This window comes from Vanellus vanellus, assembly GCF_965231255.1.
Source record: "Vanellus vanellus genome assembly, chromosome: 2".
Lineage (NCBI taxonomy): Eukaryota > Metazoa > Chordata > Aves > Charadriiformes > Charadriidae > Vanellus > Vanellus vanellus.
The window spans coordinates 135,401,334-135,419,077 of NC_138906.1; the positions used below are offsets into that span (position 1 = coordinate 135,401,334).

Here is a 17,744-nt window from a genome sequence, read left to right on the forward strand (position 1 = left end):
ATGGTTTAATTAACCCAGAGTTTCTGCAGCATGATTTTAACTAAATTTCCCCCCCTCCCTTCCTTAAAAGCACTCCCGGTTTAAGCATTTCAGCTATGAGCCTTTGGAATCAGACCCAGATTTGGATTCTGACCAAAATCCCACACTTAGAGCCTATAGCTCGAATGGTTGAGCCAAAATTCAGACCTAAATGCTTTCAAGCTTTGGCATATTTGTAGGCCGGATTCAACATTTTCATAGGTTGCAGTTTTCAGAGTAATACTCAATTTCCTCTTGCTTCCCCCCTTCCCCTCCCCGCAAATGTCTTTGAATAGTAACTGTGAGGTGTTCAGGAGCTGGAAAATTTTAGAACTTAGGTCATTAAGTGTAGATTGAGAACTTTACGTATAGGTAACCATTCTCAAAACTTTTGGCCAAGATATGTCTTTTGTGGTCTAAAACAGTGTCTCTGCCAATCTGCTGTTCAGCGAACCACAATTTGGAAATACGAGAAAGACATGTCTCCTCTCTCAAATTCATGTATTGATCTCAAAGGAATTCAGGTACTGTCATGGATTACCATATAAATTGTTATTGTGAAAGATAACACCTGGATTTCTACTCTTTGGCTACATTCTGTATTTTCTTCCAATTTAGATAAATCGGCGTTAAAAAAAGCAGAGTTCAAAACCTTTAGCTTAAAGCCTATAATTTACCTCTGTCATTTATTGCTTTTTCCTTAATTAACATTGAAGCCACTTACCGAAAGTAAAACCTAATCCTTGTCTAAAGGTATGCACCTCAATTGCCATAGAGCTGCCTGATTAATCAGAATAAGGCATGGAGGATGACATATGAAAGCTCAGGCAAGTGAGCAAACCCACATTTCCAACACAGGGTGTATTTTATTCCGTCTAACAATCCACCCGTTTGTATATCAAGTCCAGAAATCATCATACCACACCGTCCCAGTAAATCGCAACCCTCAACAGGACTCCTTGGTCTTCTGAGTTGAGAAGCGACTTCAGCTTTATGGCCAGTCTTTTTCACAGTCTTACTGTGGATGTTTGTATCAGGGTTCATAACCTGGTTGATATCAGACTTTTTCCTCAATGATGACAGCATTACGTTGGTTTCCATGAATTACAAAGAGCCATTAGAAATCTCTGTGTATCGACTTTTCAGTCATTTTCTTTTCTCTTCAATTCCCACATACAGCGTTTAAATCACTGTCCTGATATTGGAGATGGTGAGTATAGATTTGAAATTAGAACACATCGATAGTATGCAGAAAACTGGACCGAATGAAAATTGTGACACGACACATGCAATTCGGTGACAAACTGCAAGAAGAGATGGCTTCCATAGCCGTAGAGAGCTAAACTGGCTAAACTGGCTGCTTGAACAAGTGTGCCCAATAGAAAAAGCATGAGTTACTGGAGGAAGTGGCTGAAGTGTGGGGGCAAACGGCTGTGTATGGGGAAAAGGAGAGTAACTTGAATTTGCTAGAGTTGCGGGGTGGGTGGGCAGTGGAGGATAAAAGATAACTGAAAAAACAGTAGAAGCACAGAAAAAATGCAATCAGAACCATTTCAAGTGTGAGAAGGAAAATCCTGTTCTTTTCCGTCACTGGAAAAAATTCAACACCTTCCTCTTGGAGAAACGGCACTCAATATACCACGAGTTTGCACCTAAAATCTCCTAGATAACCAGTCCCAAGTGACTGTGAAAAATATTAGCTGAAACAAACACATATTGACACAATGATATTTAGATTATCAGATTAAAAAAATGCTGTCTGTTCCCTGTTTGGGTTTTTTTTTTTTTTTTCTCTTTCTAGCAAAGAAATGGAAGAAACATGAGGGATTTTAACACATTCTGTTACCAGTTTCTTTTTTTGCTATTGGTTTTATGGGGTAAGGGATTTGTTCAGTGGTTACAGCGATGGTCACAACATAAACTCTTTAGATAGATGAAGTTTTTGCTTTTTCCTCCTAGTCTAAAAGCCATTGACGTTATAGACACTTTTCCTTAAAGATGTTATGTATGGAAATTATATTTACTTCCTACAATGGTAGGAGGTGTAATATCTCTTATTTTGTAGCTTCTGCATCCAGTAGAAAAAAAATGAGATGGATACTGTAGATGGCTCAGCTAATTCATGTTGCCATACACCGCTTCTTGTTCAGACATGTTAACATAAGTTCTATTTTTTTCCTGTTTCTGTAAATATTAAATGAGAGAACGAGCAGACTACTTCATTTGAAAGGCTTATTTAATTCCCCTTCTCTTCATTTGCTTTGTTTACTGAATTACATTTCCATAGGAGAACGGTATGTAGAACTGTCTCCCCCGACTAAACGGTTCAAATGAGCTATGAGTAAAACAATTTAGATATCATTCACAACCATGTTTTATTAATAACAACTAAGACTGTTACTGTAGTTCAACATGTAGTGAATTTCTGCAGGCTTTTATCGTTGCATGCACATTATTGTCAGAATCTTTTAGTATTGTGTAACTGTATCTTAATAGAGCTTTTAATAGATATGTAATGTGTCATTAAAAATTAAGCAAATAACTATTTCAAGACTTTTAATCAAATGCTCGTAAAGAGGCGCTTCCTCCTTTTAAAGTCAGCAACTAAGTGGTATTAATGATTTTTCATACATACGTCTGTATCCGAAAGGCAAGCTGCAGTCATATGTTATGAAATTTCTGCTTTCAAACCAAATCCCTCCTTTTGGAATGTAAATGGAAAAGATTTCACACTCTTTGCATTCCTCACTGCTTTTCTGATGGGAAGGTGAAGGACTATATATATTAAGTAAAGAAAGGATTAGCTACACTAAAAAGCAATAATAACAGAGTATTTTTTTCTTCAGCCTTTGGCACCTCAACATCATTCATTTCCTGTTTTTCTATGCACACTATATTCATTGTTTAATCAGATAAAGGGAGTTGCCCAAGAAAACAGACCTCAAATTCAAAGGTGAGAGCTCACTGCCTACTGGTATCTGTGGGCAAACACACAACTGTGCCAGGAGAAACTACTTTGCCCGGGAAAAAATTTCCTTGTACTGAAGCAGGGTAAGAATTTCCATGCCAGAGTAAATCTTCAAGCATTAAGTCGCGTTGTGTGTCCGTGTGGTTTTTTTTTCCCCTAGGCATAGCAGATGCAGTCCCCTGTAAACCCATTTGTAAGTTTACAACTGATATAAACCACTGGTAGAAACATCTCGGAGAAGAAACGTCCATCTGCTCTGAGACACCATAGAAAAAATGTATGTCTACATACATGTTGAATTTTGGGAGTTATGAGCACTGACAGGCAGAGAAAGTTGTCATATTTCTCGACTGATAATGAAAACTTTTTTTTCAATTTCTGGGCAAATCCTTTGCTTGTTGCTGTTAAGATTTATATATGCCTGAGTATATTATCACATTCCTAGAACTTAAGAAATATTTCATGTCAAATTTACTTTTATTATTGAACATGTTATACAACGTGGATCACAAAATGTGAGAGAAGAGCTGTTTCAGTGAACTTGACTTTAAAATTTTCTGGCATTACAATGATTTCTGTTTATTTTTCTTGAGAATGTATTTTTCTCTACTTGAAGAGCCAAAAATTTTCCTTAGGGAGTGGGTTATTGCGTAGAAAATACAAATTCTTAAAATTAAGCTTCATGCTGGTAGAATTATTTTAAAGAGTCAGACAGTAACAATTATTTCCTAAAAACAGGTTTCCATTACATAGGAACTACCAAGAACACCTGCTGTTCTTTTCAACTAATACATCAGGATTTCAGTACAGTAGGTGGCTAGTAACCTGAACTGGAATCACATAAAATAAAATTCTCAGCTGATTTACTTATTCAGCAAATGTGGTGGCTTTAAGACAGCTGTAACGGTGAATTTTCTCCATGTAGAACGCTGGTTCACAAACTTCATCTCAATTTTGAACTTACGAAGACCTTGAGAAGGAGGGAAGTCTAAAAAAGTTGTTGATGCACTTACAGGAACAGCTGTTAATGGACCAGTCACTCACTGATTAAAACAAGATTGATTAAACCATCCCTGTAGTAGGAGTATAATTCAAGATACTATTTTTATAAAGATAAAAAAATCCTATATCAGAAGATAAAAGACGACACACAAGGAATCTTGCCCCCTCCTCCCCCCCTTTTTTTTAATTTTAAATTGTTTCCCAGAATCGTTTTCTTGAAAGCAGTAACTCACAGTGATTTCAAAGGGGCCAGGACTTCACCCATTTTCCTGCTTCGCTCTTCGTTTATTGAATTCATTAGCAAAACTGATTCCAAAGAGTGAACAAAGTAACTAATAAACAGGAAAAACTAGTCTGAACCTCTATTAATAACCAACTTATTTTTATTAGAGCAAATACAGTTGTGAAAACTGTACATTGTACATTTTGGGTCAAGAATTATAAATAGAGAAACTCATGGATAAAGAGTTCATTCTTTGACAGCAAGAAACTTTAAATAGACAAAATGACATTATTAAGTACATTGGCAGGCTTCGTTGTGCTGTCCAAAATGTAGTGTACAGTATAACAACCATTTATAAATAGCCTTTCATGTAAAATACAGCTGTGCACATTTTAGAAAAATACCAACAATTTGTTTGAGCTTTGTTTTAAAAAAGCTTATAAATCATACATATTTATAAATGGTACTAACATGCTTACTTAAATTTATAAACATTTTCATAAGCTTTGTTACCCATTATTTCCAGAGCATAAAGTATTTTAAATAAACATTTAATAGGAATTAAATACGTCAGTTACAAAATTACCTCTCCGTGTAAGGAGACAGGGGGTGATTTCACTGTTGGGTGGAACATTTTGTCCATTATGTCAAGGCTTACACAGTAACTTTTAAAATTTTGTTCTTATTTAAAAATTACTTTCCTAAATTTAAAACACAATTTAAACTTTTGTTATTAAAAAATAAATATACAAGTTTTATTTTCATTTGCTCTCTTTCTGCTTTCTTCTTTATCCACACTGGTCAAAACACAGGATTCTCAACATACTTCTGTAAAAAACACCACGGTGTTACTGCCCTGCTCGGAGCTGCTTCGCTGCACAGTAGTCAGTCCACACCTACGTTACTTTAATATGCTGCATCAAAAGATAGCTAATGTACTTTGTAAGAACATCGCCCGTTAAACCATGCAAACACTTAGAAAGTTTACAAACAGGTTCAAAACCTATATCGTATGAAAGATTTCCTAACAGAGATAAAATAAACCCTAATACAAGCCCTTTGCGTTTTGTAGCTTTAAATGAAAATATTTACTTGCCAAATGATCACACCACATATTTTCAGTAAAAAAGCATGCTTTTGATTAATATAGGGTACAATAATTACAGTATAATGGCACATAAAAAGAAACATGATCATATCATTTGAACAAAGGGCTGTGAAACTACTTAAGACAAACTTTCCAAATGAAAAAAATTGAGGCTTTTTAAATGTTGAGGTAAAATTATAAATGGATTTTAAAGACACTGAAGGCATCAAATCGATAAACAATCACTTAACATTTCTAAATGCTCTACCTGAATGTATTCAACACAAATCTAGTATTTTAAAATTATGGTAATTTATTATGAGCATTAGCTAGTTTAACTGTCATTGGCATTAATGTGCACTCAGACAAGACTTTATTTTAACTGCTGGCAAAATACGTCAGTGTTGAAACATAATAATTCAAATCACCAATTACCACAGCACCAGAATTAAAAAAAAAAAAAAAAAAAAAGAAAAAAGTCAACATGCAAACCCTGTATCTCATCTTTCTTGGCTTATTCTGATATTCCACCTCCTGTTTAGAATGTGCTGATATCAATTTAAGATTCTTATTCTTTTATTATGAAAAGTTTTGCTTGCTATTGGCATGAGTATTTGAGCACTTAACATCAACATCTTAAAATTTTGCAATCATGGTATATTACTTACTAAACCTTAAAGCAAAAAGGCTCTTCAGGCTTAGGAAAGTGAATTTAAGAATTTTCTCTTCGGATCAGAAAAAGAGATTTCGTTTTCTGCTTCTGCTGCGAGGCAGAACCGGTAGCTTTCTCCAGGCTGGACCAGACACTATGTTATGGCTATACATCAAATTTCGTAAACAACGAATGAACAGAATCATGCACAGGCAAATGAAATTCGATCTCCCAGACCACTGCAGGAGATGTTAAAAGCAGCAGGTAATGGAATAAGACTGGTGACTGATGCTGCTAACTATTTCTTCTAATGAGACAGGAGTGAACGCTGGAATCACTTCCACAGCAACAGAATCCTCTGACCGCATTCCTCTGGCAGTCGTTTCCCCATCTCCCCACTAAAAACATCAGACGGTAAAATAGTAAGGCAGCTGTTAGCTTCCATCAACAAAAAGTGCAGCTCCGTACATTTCCAGTTTAGTCACACTCTGCTGGAACAGATGGAGAAGCCAACGCACTTCACCGGCCGGGCTGCTTCAGCAGATTATTTTGTTTGTTTTCCAACACGGCTGCTTGCTTCAGCTTTCAGAGGACCCCAAAGCCACGAGCCATCAGCAGAGAAACTGAGCTGGGCCCCTGGCTGAATTTTCCAAGTTTCATCTCTCTTGCGTCCCATCCTAATTCCAAGCCTCCTTCCCTGTGTCTGAGTATGACAGGTGCCATTTAAAAGGCTGATGACACAACTGCAGAGAACTGTGGGCTAACACCACTAGTTGTCATGACTTCACTGAAGGGTCAAAACAGTTACATTATTAAATAACTATGTTGAATCACATTCAGGCATAGCTAAAATTAAAGTAGGGAACATTAAAAATATGGAAAGAAATTAAATCTTTACTGGTTGAGGTGGGGTGGATATGGTGATTTTTATATGAAAACAAGACCTTTCTTACCTTTCCTAATTCCAATCAAGTTAGAAAATGGACAAAAAGAATGGCTAAACCAATATTCAACAGCATTACCAGGGCGATCATGACTGAGTTGGGGCCCTGAAAATAAAATAAAGATATCAGAATTAACGCAACCTTCGCCACAGTGCACAGCAATGAACATGACCCGACTTTATCGATAATTTCTACCTGTTTTGACCTTGCTCTGAAAGACTATCCAGATATTAAAGATACAGACTCTGCTCCTGAAACACAGCCATTACCTGGTGTATTCAGGTGAGTGGAATACCGCCTGTGTGAAAATGAGCTGGATAAATACAGGTGAGAGTATATTATTACACTTTTCTTAATCCCACTGAGAATAAACCATCTGACAACTATGACTGCATAAACAAATGAAAACAAACCCATCAACACAAAACCAGCAGCAGTTTAAAATAATGCAAAAAAAAGAATTTGAACTACTTTAGAAAAGCTGGAGCACCGCTCCTCATCCTTACAGCAGGTTACTTACAGAATCATAGAATCATAGAACAGTGTAGGTTGGAAGGGACCTTGAAGATCATCGAGTTCCAACCCCCCTGCCATGGGCAGGGACACCTCCCACTAGACCAGGTTGCTCAAAGCCCCATCCAGCCTGGCCTTGAACACTTCCAGGGATGGGGCAGCCACAACTTCCCCGGGCAACCTGTTCCAGTGCCTCACCACCCTCTGAGTGAAAAATTTCTTCCTAATATCTAATTTAAATCTTCCCTCTTCCAGTCTGAAGACGTCCCCCCTCGTCCAATCTCTACATGCTCTTATAAAAAGTCCCTCCCCATCTTTCCCATAGGCCCGCTTTAGGTACTGGAAAACTGCTATAAGGTCTCCCTGGAGCCATCTCTTCTCCAGGCTGAATAACCCCAACTCTCTCAGCCTCTCGTCATAGGAGAGGTGCTGCTCCAGCCTGATTCTCATCCATTTCAAAACAGAAAGAGAGTTTTGCATGACAATGTGTTGTATGAAAAGAATTCCCTTTTCTGACAACCAAACGGGGAAAAAAATGTTACTTACCACTGCACTAACATACCTAGCAATGTTTCCATTACAGATTAAAAACAATTTTACATCTGAAAAATTACAAACTTGCTTTGATTTACTGTGACAATTAGTGTTCATAAATCCTTATTTTATAGACCTATTTAGTGAAGGAATAAAAAGACAAAATACTCATCCCTTTCTTCGCTAGAATTCAACTTGGTTAGAACACTTGATTGTTAAGTAATTTTAGTCTTTCCGTGAAGACAGAGAACAAAGTTTTCAAGTCTTTTCAGCAGTTTTGGAAGAAGAAAATTTAAACGTGGATGCTTTCTGATGAGTAACTTGAAATAATGTCCTGAACAGAAGGGAATTCTCAACTCTTCCGTTCTCCTTTTAACATACTTGATTTGCTACAAAATATTTTCGGAGATTTGTATACGCTTATATGTTAACGCTGCGCATTTACTGTAAGTAGAAACAGAAAAACTCTTCACTTGGACAATACTTCCCTAAATCACAACAAAGCCCACCAAAACATCTCTGCAGAAAACTGAGCTACATAAGGATCACTGGTTTGCATAAGAAGGTATATATTTCATTAGAAATGACATAACTTTTTTCACTTTCCACATGAGGCATGCCTTGCAGAAGTTCATTATGCTTCATGGCAATGCTAACGTTAGCTATATAATTTCTGGAATGCTAAAGTGTAAGAACTTGCTATTATTAATTTGCTACAGCAGTGTAACTGGGAAGCTATTGAACAGTACTTGTGTCATTATTACATGACATGCTCTCATCCTGAAACAGCCTCATTAAACACTTTCTATACCAGAACGCACCTTTCCATGACAGTTAGTAAGATGGCAGGCCAGCTGTGGACCGCTAAGTTCTTGAGTAAGTCACTAAATATGTTATGTCAAGTACTCCTTAAATCTCTGGGGAGTCTAAACCCAATCAGCACCTCTAGCCGTAAAGGCCGTGAAGTTCCCGTTGCAGCTATTCAGAGGCATCTGTTCACCCGCTGAGGAACTAGCTGTTCACGTTCAAACAATGACTGAGACTATGAGGATGCTAGTTAAACGTTGCCATAGGGGTAATGACATTGGCAGCAACATCACATATTGCTTAATGGCACAACGTTTAAAATATTCACTAGGAAATGGAAGACTCGGTTTAAGGTCACCTTAGTCAAAGGGATTTGGAATCAACGTTCCCACTTACCAGGGGTGCGTTTTAACCATCGGGTCACGGAACAGACGTGGAACCATGTTCCTTCCTTCTTACTGGAAGTGAGCTACTATGTGCCAAAGAATATGAGATGCTTGGTGACAGAGAACAGGCATAAAAGGAAAGCATGACTCCAGGGATCGTTATGTTTCTGACCACAGGACTGTAAGCAGCCTCGCTGCAGTAGGGTGTAACTCAAGGTTCGTTTCTTCTTTCTCTTTCTGGCATGGGAACTTCTGTGCTTTTCTGCTGTGAAGGGAATCCAAGTTCCCACCAGGAACATGTTTTCCTTGAAACAACAGATACTTTGAGAATCTCTCAGTTTTGCTGTCTTGGAATGACAGTATCAACACCCTTAGAGCGAACCTCCCATCTAATGACTTCTTTTGCCAAAAAAATCCCAGAATCTCATGACAACCGAGAAGAGTACCTACATGCTAATGTTACAAATCTCTCAACAGGAAGTGTGATTACACTATTAATTTCCACTCTGATTTGGATTCAGCATCTTTCCTTCTGGTGGTGAAACACTGGAACAGGTCGCCCTGAGAAGCTGTGGCCGCCCCATCATTTGAAGTCTTGAAAGTCAGGCTGGATGGGGTTTTGAGCAACCTGATCTTGTGAAAGATGTTCCTGCCCATGGCAGGGGGGATGGACTAGATGACGTTCAAAAGTCCCTTCCAACCCAAACCATTCTATGATTCTAATAGGGACTTCTTGTGTGACCAAAATCAGGTCAATAGTTCCTTTCTAGTTTGGGATCCCACCTAAAGATTTTAAAGTTATACTGCACCAGGAATTGAAAGGAACTGTGAAGGAGACCATTGCCTAATACCATGAAAATTCCCCAGGATTTGTCTGTCTAATGCTTTGCATATTTGAAAACAACATCCATGGAAATCAAGTTGATTTATGACTATTGAAGAAAAACTGGGACCTATGGGGACTTTACAGGAGCCAGAAACTCATTCACTACCTGAAATATGTCCTGAAACAGCATCTTGACAGGTGCAAGGCAGCTTTTGGCTGAATGGCGAATTGGGACTGCAGCTCAAACAGTTACTCGGTATCATTAGTGCACAGTCTTACAGAATTAAGTGTGGTGGAGGGGAGGGGATTCTCTATTGATGCACCTGTCAAGTCAGGTTGGGTATAACAATCTCATCACAATAACATTAGATAAATTAGACTAAAAAAACAAGGGGCCATGGTCTGAATCAAGAGATCGCATCTACAAAGACAGAAGAAAGTGACACCTTATGAACTCGGTTGCTGATTTTATCTGGTTTGTGTGTTATCTGTTTATGACAATGAGTCTGTGCTTTATACAAAGAAGTAAATCCCATCTTCTTTGGCCTGCTACGTGCATTTAGTTTCCTCTCCTGATAACTACAACTTTCAGCCCACAGAATTTCCTGATATAGTAAAAAATGATCTAACAGTATTTGTGGAGCACATGGTTATTATGCAATAAGCTACTACCTGTTTTGTAGACACCTATGAAATGAACATTTAATGCTTTAAAGACAAATACCATAAATACGACTTTAGTTTCCTGCAAGAGCTTAAAATAGCAAAAGCCAAAATTAGTCTGAACAGTCCAAGAGTGACTAGAACAGGTGCACTAAAGCTGTAGTAGAAAAACTCCAGTCCTGCTTAAAAAGTGCCCTTTCAGCTTCTAGTAAGTCAAACAATTCTGTAGTTAAAAATATAACCATACGATTAACAGTCATTTGGGGAGGGAAGAAAGTTATTTTCCTAAAATGTAGTGCCAGGAAGTATTAAGACTAGTCTTGTAATCCCATTGCAATAGGAATGTCCATTAAATTTAGCATAAAGTTCTTGCTCACAGGTTTTTTCAGGATCAGGCAAATACCGATCTATTTTTTCTAACAGCACGGTAGCTTTATCCCTTACTAACTGGATGTTAAGTGAACAAAGAGATGAGCATAGAAGCACGCTGGGTAACATTCAGCAAAATGTAATGATTTTAGACACAGGTAAAAAACAGACTAAACTCTCTGGGTGGCTTAAAAATTCTTACCAAGAAAACCAAAAAATGACGATATAGAGAAGACTTGTTCCTGGGCTTGTACCTGACCTGGGGCAATAAATATCAGGCAAATCAAATGTGTATTCATCAACTACACTATGATGGTATTTTTTTGCAATTCAATTCTACTTTTTGCCCAAGTCCAAGATAATGTCAAATTAGTTCATGTTCAAGGAGGGATAGGAGCATGCAAGCTGATAGTGGGGCTAGAGGCTGGTAACGAGCAATTAGAGACAACAGTTAGTACTGGTTTGTGATCAAGTGTCTCTGTGCACACTACACATGGTAAACAGAAGATATTTTGAAGGCGCTTAATGCTCAGTGAAAAGAGCATGATTTACCTCTCACTAGAGTAACTGCCTGCAAAGAGGCACCTATTTTGGAGCAGCTGATGAATACTGACTTTGTCATAGCGTTTCATGCCTGTTTTCACCTTGATAAAACAGTGGCAGTGTCCCATGGCTCTTTCTTACGAGCTCTGAAATGATTCTAAACTTTGATTTTTGAACATCAGAAAATAAGTATACAGAGAAACATATTTATATACTTTACACGAAGTGTGCTGATATTTTTGAACTATAATGCCAGAAACAGGGATACTTAGAGAATCAGTACCATTCCTGTTAGTAACTAATTGCACAGATGATATTCAGTGACATTCTTAAGGACGTAACAGATTCACCGAAAATATGAAACATGAATTTTATTACTAAAACAGTTTCTGCAGACGTCACTGTAAATGAAGTTGTTTAAAGTTCTCAATCCAAATTGAAGTTTATGTTTCATTCAGATGTGAGAAAGGGCTTTGATTTAAATACATGAAAGGAAGTACTGAAAATCCTATGTCCTGTATCTATGTTCTTAAGGCTTTCTCACTAAAAACCTGGAAAAAGCATGGCACAATTTTATACAGCACTTTCAGATAAACTAATGAAATTGCTCAATAAATGTTATACTCATTTTGTATCCCAAAACTAATCTTTCTCATTCTCTCTTCGTAAGAGTGAGAGTTTCTTTTCTATTTATATTTCTTCACAAAATACATTTTTAAACTTTCATGCAGGATCTAAGGCAGACTTACTTTCAAACCACAATAAAATAATTTGTCAGGATGACTATAAAGCAATTGCAACTACTGATTAAAAAAAATTAACTCCTCAATGCAGCCCTAGAATTCTGAATCTCTCAACACTGAGAAGTGTTTGGGATAGAGAAGTACTCTAATCTGGCTTCTCCTCAGTAACTGTGCACTCTTAGGTTAGCCACTCCATAACTCCAGCACGCCATTCAGGAGCACTGCAGAATAGGCTACTGTTTTTCTGAAGTTGAAAGGTGATACTGAAAATTAAAAACAAAAGTCTCCAGGCAGCGTTAACAGCCATTCTGTATTAAGTCTCTCCCTCAGACCGCTAGGCCAGTAGGCTGCTCCTTTCTGCTTTCATTATTTTAGGGTTTTTACTCATTTCAGCATTTTAAAGAAATAATCATGTAGGAAATTTATTCTAGAAGGGCAAGTTTATAGACACATGTGGAAGACATCTTTGGAAAAAACACATACACTTACATATATCTTAAAGTATTGTTATATTAAAAATGAGTTCCTAAACTCTCCCTGTCTTCCTTATTGAAATGCTGATAATAAGAATAATGCAACCAGTGTGTTCCAAGTGAAGCAGAGGGACGGTTCCTAGAGGACATGTAAGATCAGTAAACAAACAGTAGCTAATGTGCAATATCTCATCACTCTTCCACCTTTCCTGATAACAGGCTATAGGTTCACCGTTCTTATCCTGGGTATTCTAGAAGGTCAATAAGCTGTTTAGGTGCCCTACTTGGTTTCTTAAGGTGAAGACTCCCTCAGCTCCAAACTGTAAACTGGTTTGGATGGAATGTAGGAAATACAAGGACTATTTCTAGCCGCTTATTTTCACCAGAGCTGAACAAAAAATCCCAATTCAGGCTAAAATTCTGTGCATGTTCACTCAATATTTACAAGCCTGACAGGTCTGTGTTATCCTACATAAGAGTCATATCTGTGAGATTTGAAAGGTTAAAGGGCTGATATCAGCTGTAATACAGATTTGCAGATTACCAAACCACTGTGAACATCTACTTTGATCTGCACAAAACAGAATATAAGCTTCCTCCTGAACTAGAGGATATCATCTTGGCAAAATGCTCATTATCGAACTATTCAGTGACAGCTCCAAAGATTCGGCATCTGAAAACTGATGTTACATTTAATTAATCTAATTAAAAGCAACTTAAAACAAGACTGCTGTCTAAATCTGTCTAGCTGCTAGATCTTCTTATACATTTGCCTATTAGCTTGGGAAACTATTTTATAAAGTGTACTACTTACAGAACAGGATTTAATGTGTCAGATTTTTTTGCCTTGAATCTTTCATTGCAAGATATGTTTTAATCATTCTTGCAGCTCTTCATGGCCCTTTCCCTTAAGGGTTTTTTCATTTTAAATCCCAGATTTATGGACACTGTATTTTATTCCAGAAGTGGTTGCACCAGTGCCAAAACCAGATAAAACAGACTCACATGTACTCTTGTTTAATCTTTCCTGTTGATAAATCTAAGGATTATATTAACATCTCTGAACAACAGCAGCAGACAGGGAGCTCATGCTCAGTTGCCTCTCTTGCTCCTGATCCACCAACCTTTTCCAGTTCTGATCCTGCGTGGCCAGGCTCTATTAACTCTCTATATATGTTCTTACATTTTACTGTGCTGCATATGGATAATTATACTTGCATCTTTCTTATGAGGTGATTTGGATCAGTTTGTATTGGTGACCTTCATTATTAGATTGTTGTCTTCCTTATTTATCGGTTTCCTGGTCTTTGCGTCTTCTGTAAACTTTATGAGTAAAACTTTTATGTCCTCTTCCATATCATTAATAGGAATGTTAATAAAATAGAGCAGCAGAATTAATCCAAGAATAACCTCACCAGGACAATTGCTGATGTTTTTCCAATTACTTTTTGAGAACCATCAGTTAGTTTTTAAAAAATGATTTTAATGGGATGTTTAGCCTTTGCATTACTCTGGCTTCCTTGTTAGAATAACTAACTGTGTAAAAGCAAATCAAGTGACCTTCTTGATTAAGGATATGATTCCTGTCACACCTGAAGATGTCAAGCCTGTTTGACAAGATCTTTTACAATGCATGTTGGTTGGAAATTCTCACACGTCTTTATTTTTAAATCCTTTATTAATGAAGCCTAGTGTCAATTATTCAACTGTTTTGCCTGAGATCAGTGCTAGGCTATCTGGATCTCATTAAATGGGTCATTCTGTTTATCCCATCTAAATAATGTCTTTTTTTTTTCCTACCAGAGTACCAAAAATGATTCACAGAAACACTGCTTATTAAAAAAGAAACATGACAATGATCTAGACCTCCTAATTCACTAAAGGTTAACTTAAGGATATACAATGAACACTGTCCTGATTTTCTCTTGGCCCAGAAATAATTTTATCATCATCAGAGGTTCTCAATTCGATAACCTGGCCTTTTCTTCTAACCTGGAATAGATATGCTATTAGTCATCTTTCCTTTTCTGCATAACTATTTATACTTCTATTATTTCTAAATAATAATGAGATTCAGATTCGCAGCGATCTGAACGTATAGTTTTAAATTTCCTTCTCCATTTCCTGACAAAAAATACAGTAAAATTTTTCATTTCACTGTAAAATGCAAGCATTGTTAGAAGTATGCATTTTAAAACAGTTTGTATTTTGAGGCAAAATTTCCTGTTTTCAGAGCCTACAATCAATACAGAGAAGAAAATGAAAATGGGATATTGTATGGGCTGGGGAGACCACAGGTCAGCATCCCGTCTCCAACAGCAGTCAAAAGTAGACCTCTAGGGAAGAAAGCGAGTGTAACTCCCTGTACTGCCCAGTTATCCACTGAAGTACAATGAACACTGTTTGAAAGGGGGGGAGGGGGAAGATATATATATATGCATATCTGCAAATACGTATCTACACACACACAAAAGGCAAATATATATACATACACATACTAACACACTTAGGTATTTGTGGATGCAATAGGGATTCATGTTTCAAAATTCTGTCAGTATCTGGCTCTCAACTATCCCTTCCCAGTTTTCAAAAAGGATAATATACAGGACTGGAATGTCTGTTCCTCACTCCGCTCTGGTGTAGTGGGTTCTAGCTAGCACACTGTATCCAGATGAGGATTTGACAGAAGTGAGCTTTGCCTGTCTTTAGGTTGCAAAGCTCAGCACTAAGAGGCAAAAAGGCAGTGAAAGTGAAAAGGTTTCTTGCAGTACTCACCGAGCTGTTTTCTACTTCTTTTCCCACTGCTGAATGTGATTCATTATGAGCTGGGTTCTTTGGTGCAGCAAATTCTGTTTTCTTAAATTTTGTGTCAGGTTTGTTTTCTTTGGCATCTGGCTTACCCCCAGATCTAGCAGGACTGGGCTTCTGTGAGGGTGGTATCCGTGCATGCGTTGACGGTGATGGGTTGATATATTCATCTTCTTCCCTGAGCTCCTGTGGAAGCACTGTTGGATTCATTTTTACATAATAGCCATGGTAGTGATCATGCAGCTCCCCATTCTCTGTGCTGACGGGATTGTGATGGGCTGAAAACTTTGACTGGTGTTTCACAGCTACTTCCTCCTTCATCGGTGCTTTTGAATATAAAGGCTTGTTAATTGTGGGTGTTATATTCTCAGTGGCCAAAAGCTTTTTTTCTTGACTGAGTCTTGCTCCAGAAGTGGAGCTTTGCCTTTTCAGTTGTTTTGAAGGAGAAGGCTCAGAAGAAAGGGGAGGACTATGTCTTGGACTTGCTTCTGGGGTTTGAGGGGGTGTAGTACCTTTTCGATAAAAGTGAGGTGACTCTTTTGGGCTAGGTGGCTTTTCCTGAACTTTTTCTTCAGATTTTTCTTTCACCTCCATTCCTTCTTGAAATTTTTGTTTGATATAATCAGGGCCTGAAAAATAGTGTAATAGAAATGTTACGACTAAAACAAAAATAAGACTTCACGGTAAAGCATTGGGATGTCAGACTGGACTGCCTTGCTAAAATGTTGGCATGGGTGGGTGTTATCAAAAATTCACTGACATCCATAGGGGTTTACTCTAAATCGCTCAGTAGTTGAAGTTACTGTACTTTTTGGTAATAGCTGGGACTACTTACTAATTTGGTTCAGTTACTTTGTCTTCAGCTTTGCAAAGGGTCATAGGACATAAATTGTCTCTGAGTGAAGTGTGAAGGACTGAAGACTGATTTACCTGACAAATCTATCATTCTTTTTCTGAGACGCATGTTTTGAGGTATGTTTTGCTTAATTATCCTAATCTATTTAACTTCTACCCTCATGATCATAGTATCTGTTTGACATGGACGCAAAAAACCATCAGAATGAAATGTCTCTCGTGCCCTTATAACCTACAAAAAAATAGGGCTTGAATCACATTTTTTCCTTTTGTGCGCATGTTAGCTTATCTTATGTACCTATATACGTGCCTTGAACTCTCACACACTGGCTTTGCCTTCCTAATCTGATCACTTACCATATGAAGACCCAGGGTAACCACTCTAGTAGGTAACACAATTCTATGTAGAAGCTCGGAAGACAAATTCTCTCACATTCAGTAGGAAAATACTTACAGAGCAGCCAGTATGAAGAATATCCTCCCCCCAAATCCTAGCTAAACACCCATGAGCATGTTCACCGCTAAGACTCATTTATTGAGGTGCATTTCTATGCAGCTGTTTACATTAAGCCAAACTGGCTGAGATGCTCTGCTCCAGGTTTTGGTTGTCTGATTTAACAGTTCAATGCTAGGACTTGAGCAAACACTCTGTTGAAGAAACAAAATTGCCGTAAATCTGTCTGTATTGTGGGCAGTGTTTTCTATTTTTCTTCCTACAGGCCATATCCCAGATTCCAGGTCCCGTAAGAAGTCAGAAGCTGGAGAGCTCTGTAGACAAAGAACTGCAAAGATCTTTTTGTATGTTCAATAACAGCTTCTGCCAAATACATTGCAGCTGTTTCTCTACGTCTCTCTTTGCTAGCACCTCTACTTTCCTTTGATTTTTTTAATCTTCTATAAGTGAGGCTTATCTGTCATAGAGAAATTCTGTGCCCAGAGAAGAATGTCTGCACACATTTTTCTGCTGTTGAGTTTAAAGGAGTCTCTAGCTGTGTTAGGCAGATACAGTGTTTTTACAGATGCCAGAAACATATGCATCACTACACAGCGCTAAGATGAGAGGAAGGAAGAACAGCATGAAGTTTTTGGAAGTTACTGAGTCATCTGGTAAGTAAGCATTGCTGAGAAGAATAATAACTCGGCATGCAATGTCTTTTGAGCAGGAAAATCACAACTTTTTTGGCATCTCTTAAAACCAGAGGCGGAAATAGGGAGCTGTTGAGAAAGAAGGCTGGACGTAGACAAGCCAGGATTTGTTCTCAAATGACATCTGAGGAGGAAGATTTGAGGAGTTAAGCCTGCACAGAGGGAGAGGACTAGAGGCTTGGTT

At 37.8% G+C, this 17,744-nt stretch overlaps 1 protein-coding gene across 3 annotated transcripts in view; it reads right to left on the reverse strand.

The window, feature by feature from the left end:
- Positions 1–4,357: 4,357 nt before the first annotated feature.
- JPH1 (junctophilin 1) overlaps positions 4,358–17,744 on the reverse strand; it is an 88,020-nt gene continuing 74,633 nt past the window's right edge. The window contains exons 4-6 of one of the 3 annotated variants that reach the window (XM_082498984.1): positions 15,527–16,188; positions 6,904–6,999; positions 4,358–5,039 (exon numbers count right to left, since the gene is read on the reverse strand). In XM_082498984.1, the coding sequence (XP_082355110.1) occupies positions 6,919–6,999; positions 15,527–16,188 (743 nt within the window). In that variant the 3' untranslated portion in view covers positions 4,358–5,039; positions 6,904–6,918. Of the gene's footprint in view, positions 6,738–6,903; positions 7,000–15,526; positions 16,189–17,744 lie in introns of all 3 variants that reach the window. The other 2 variants (XM_082498983.1, XM_082498982.1) reach the window with 2 other exon arrangements.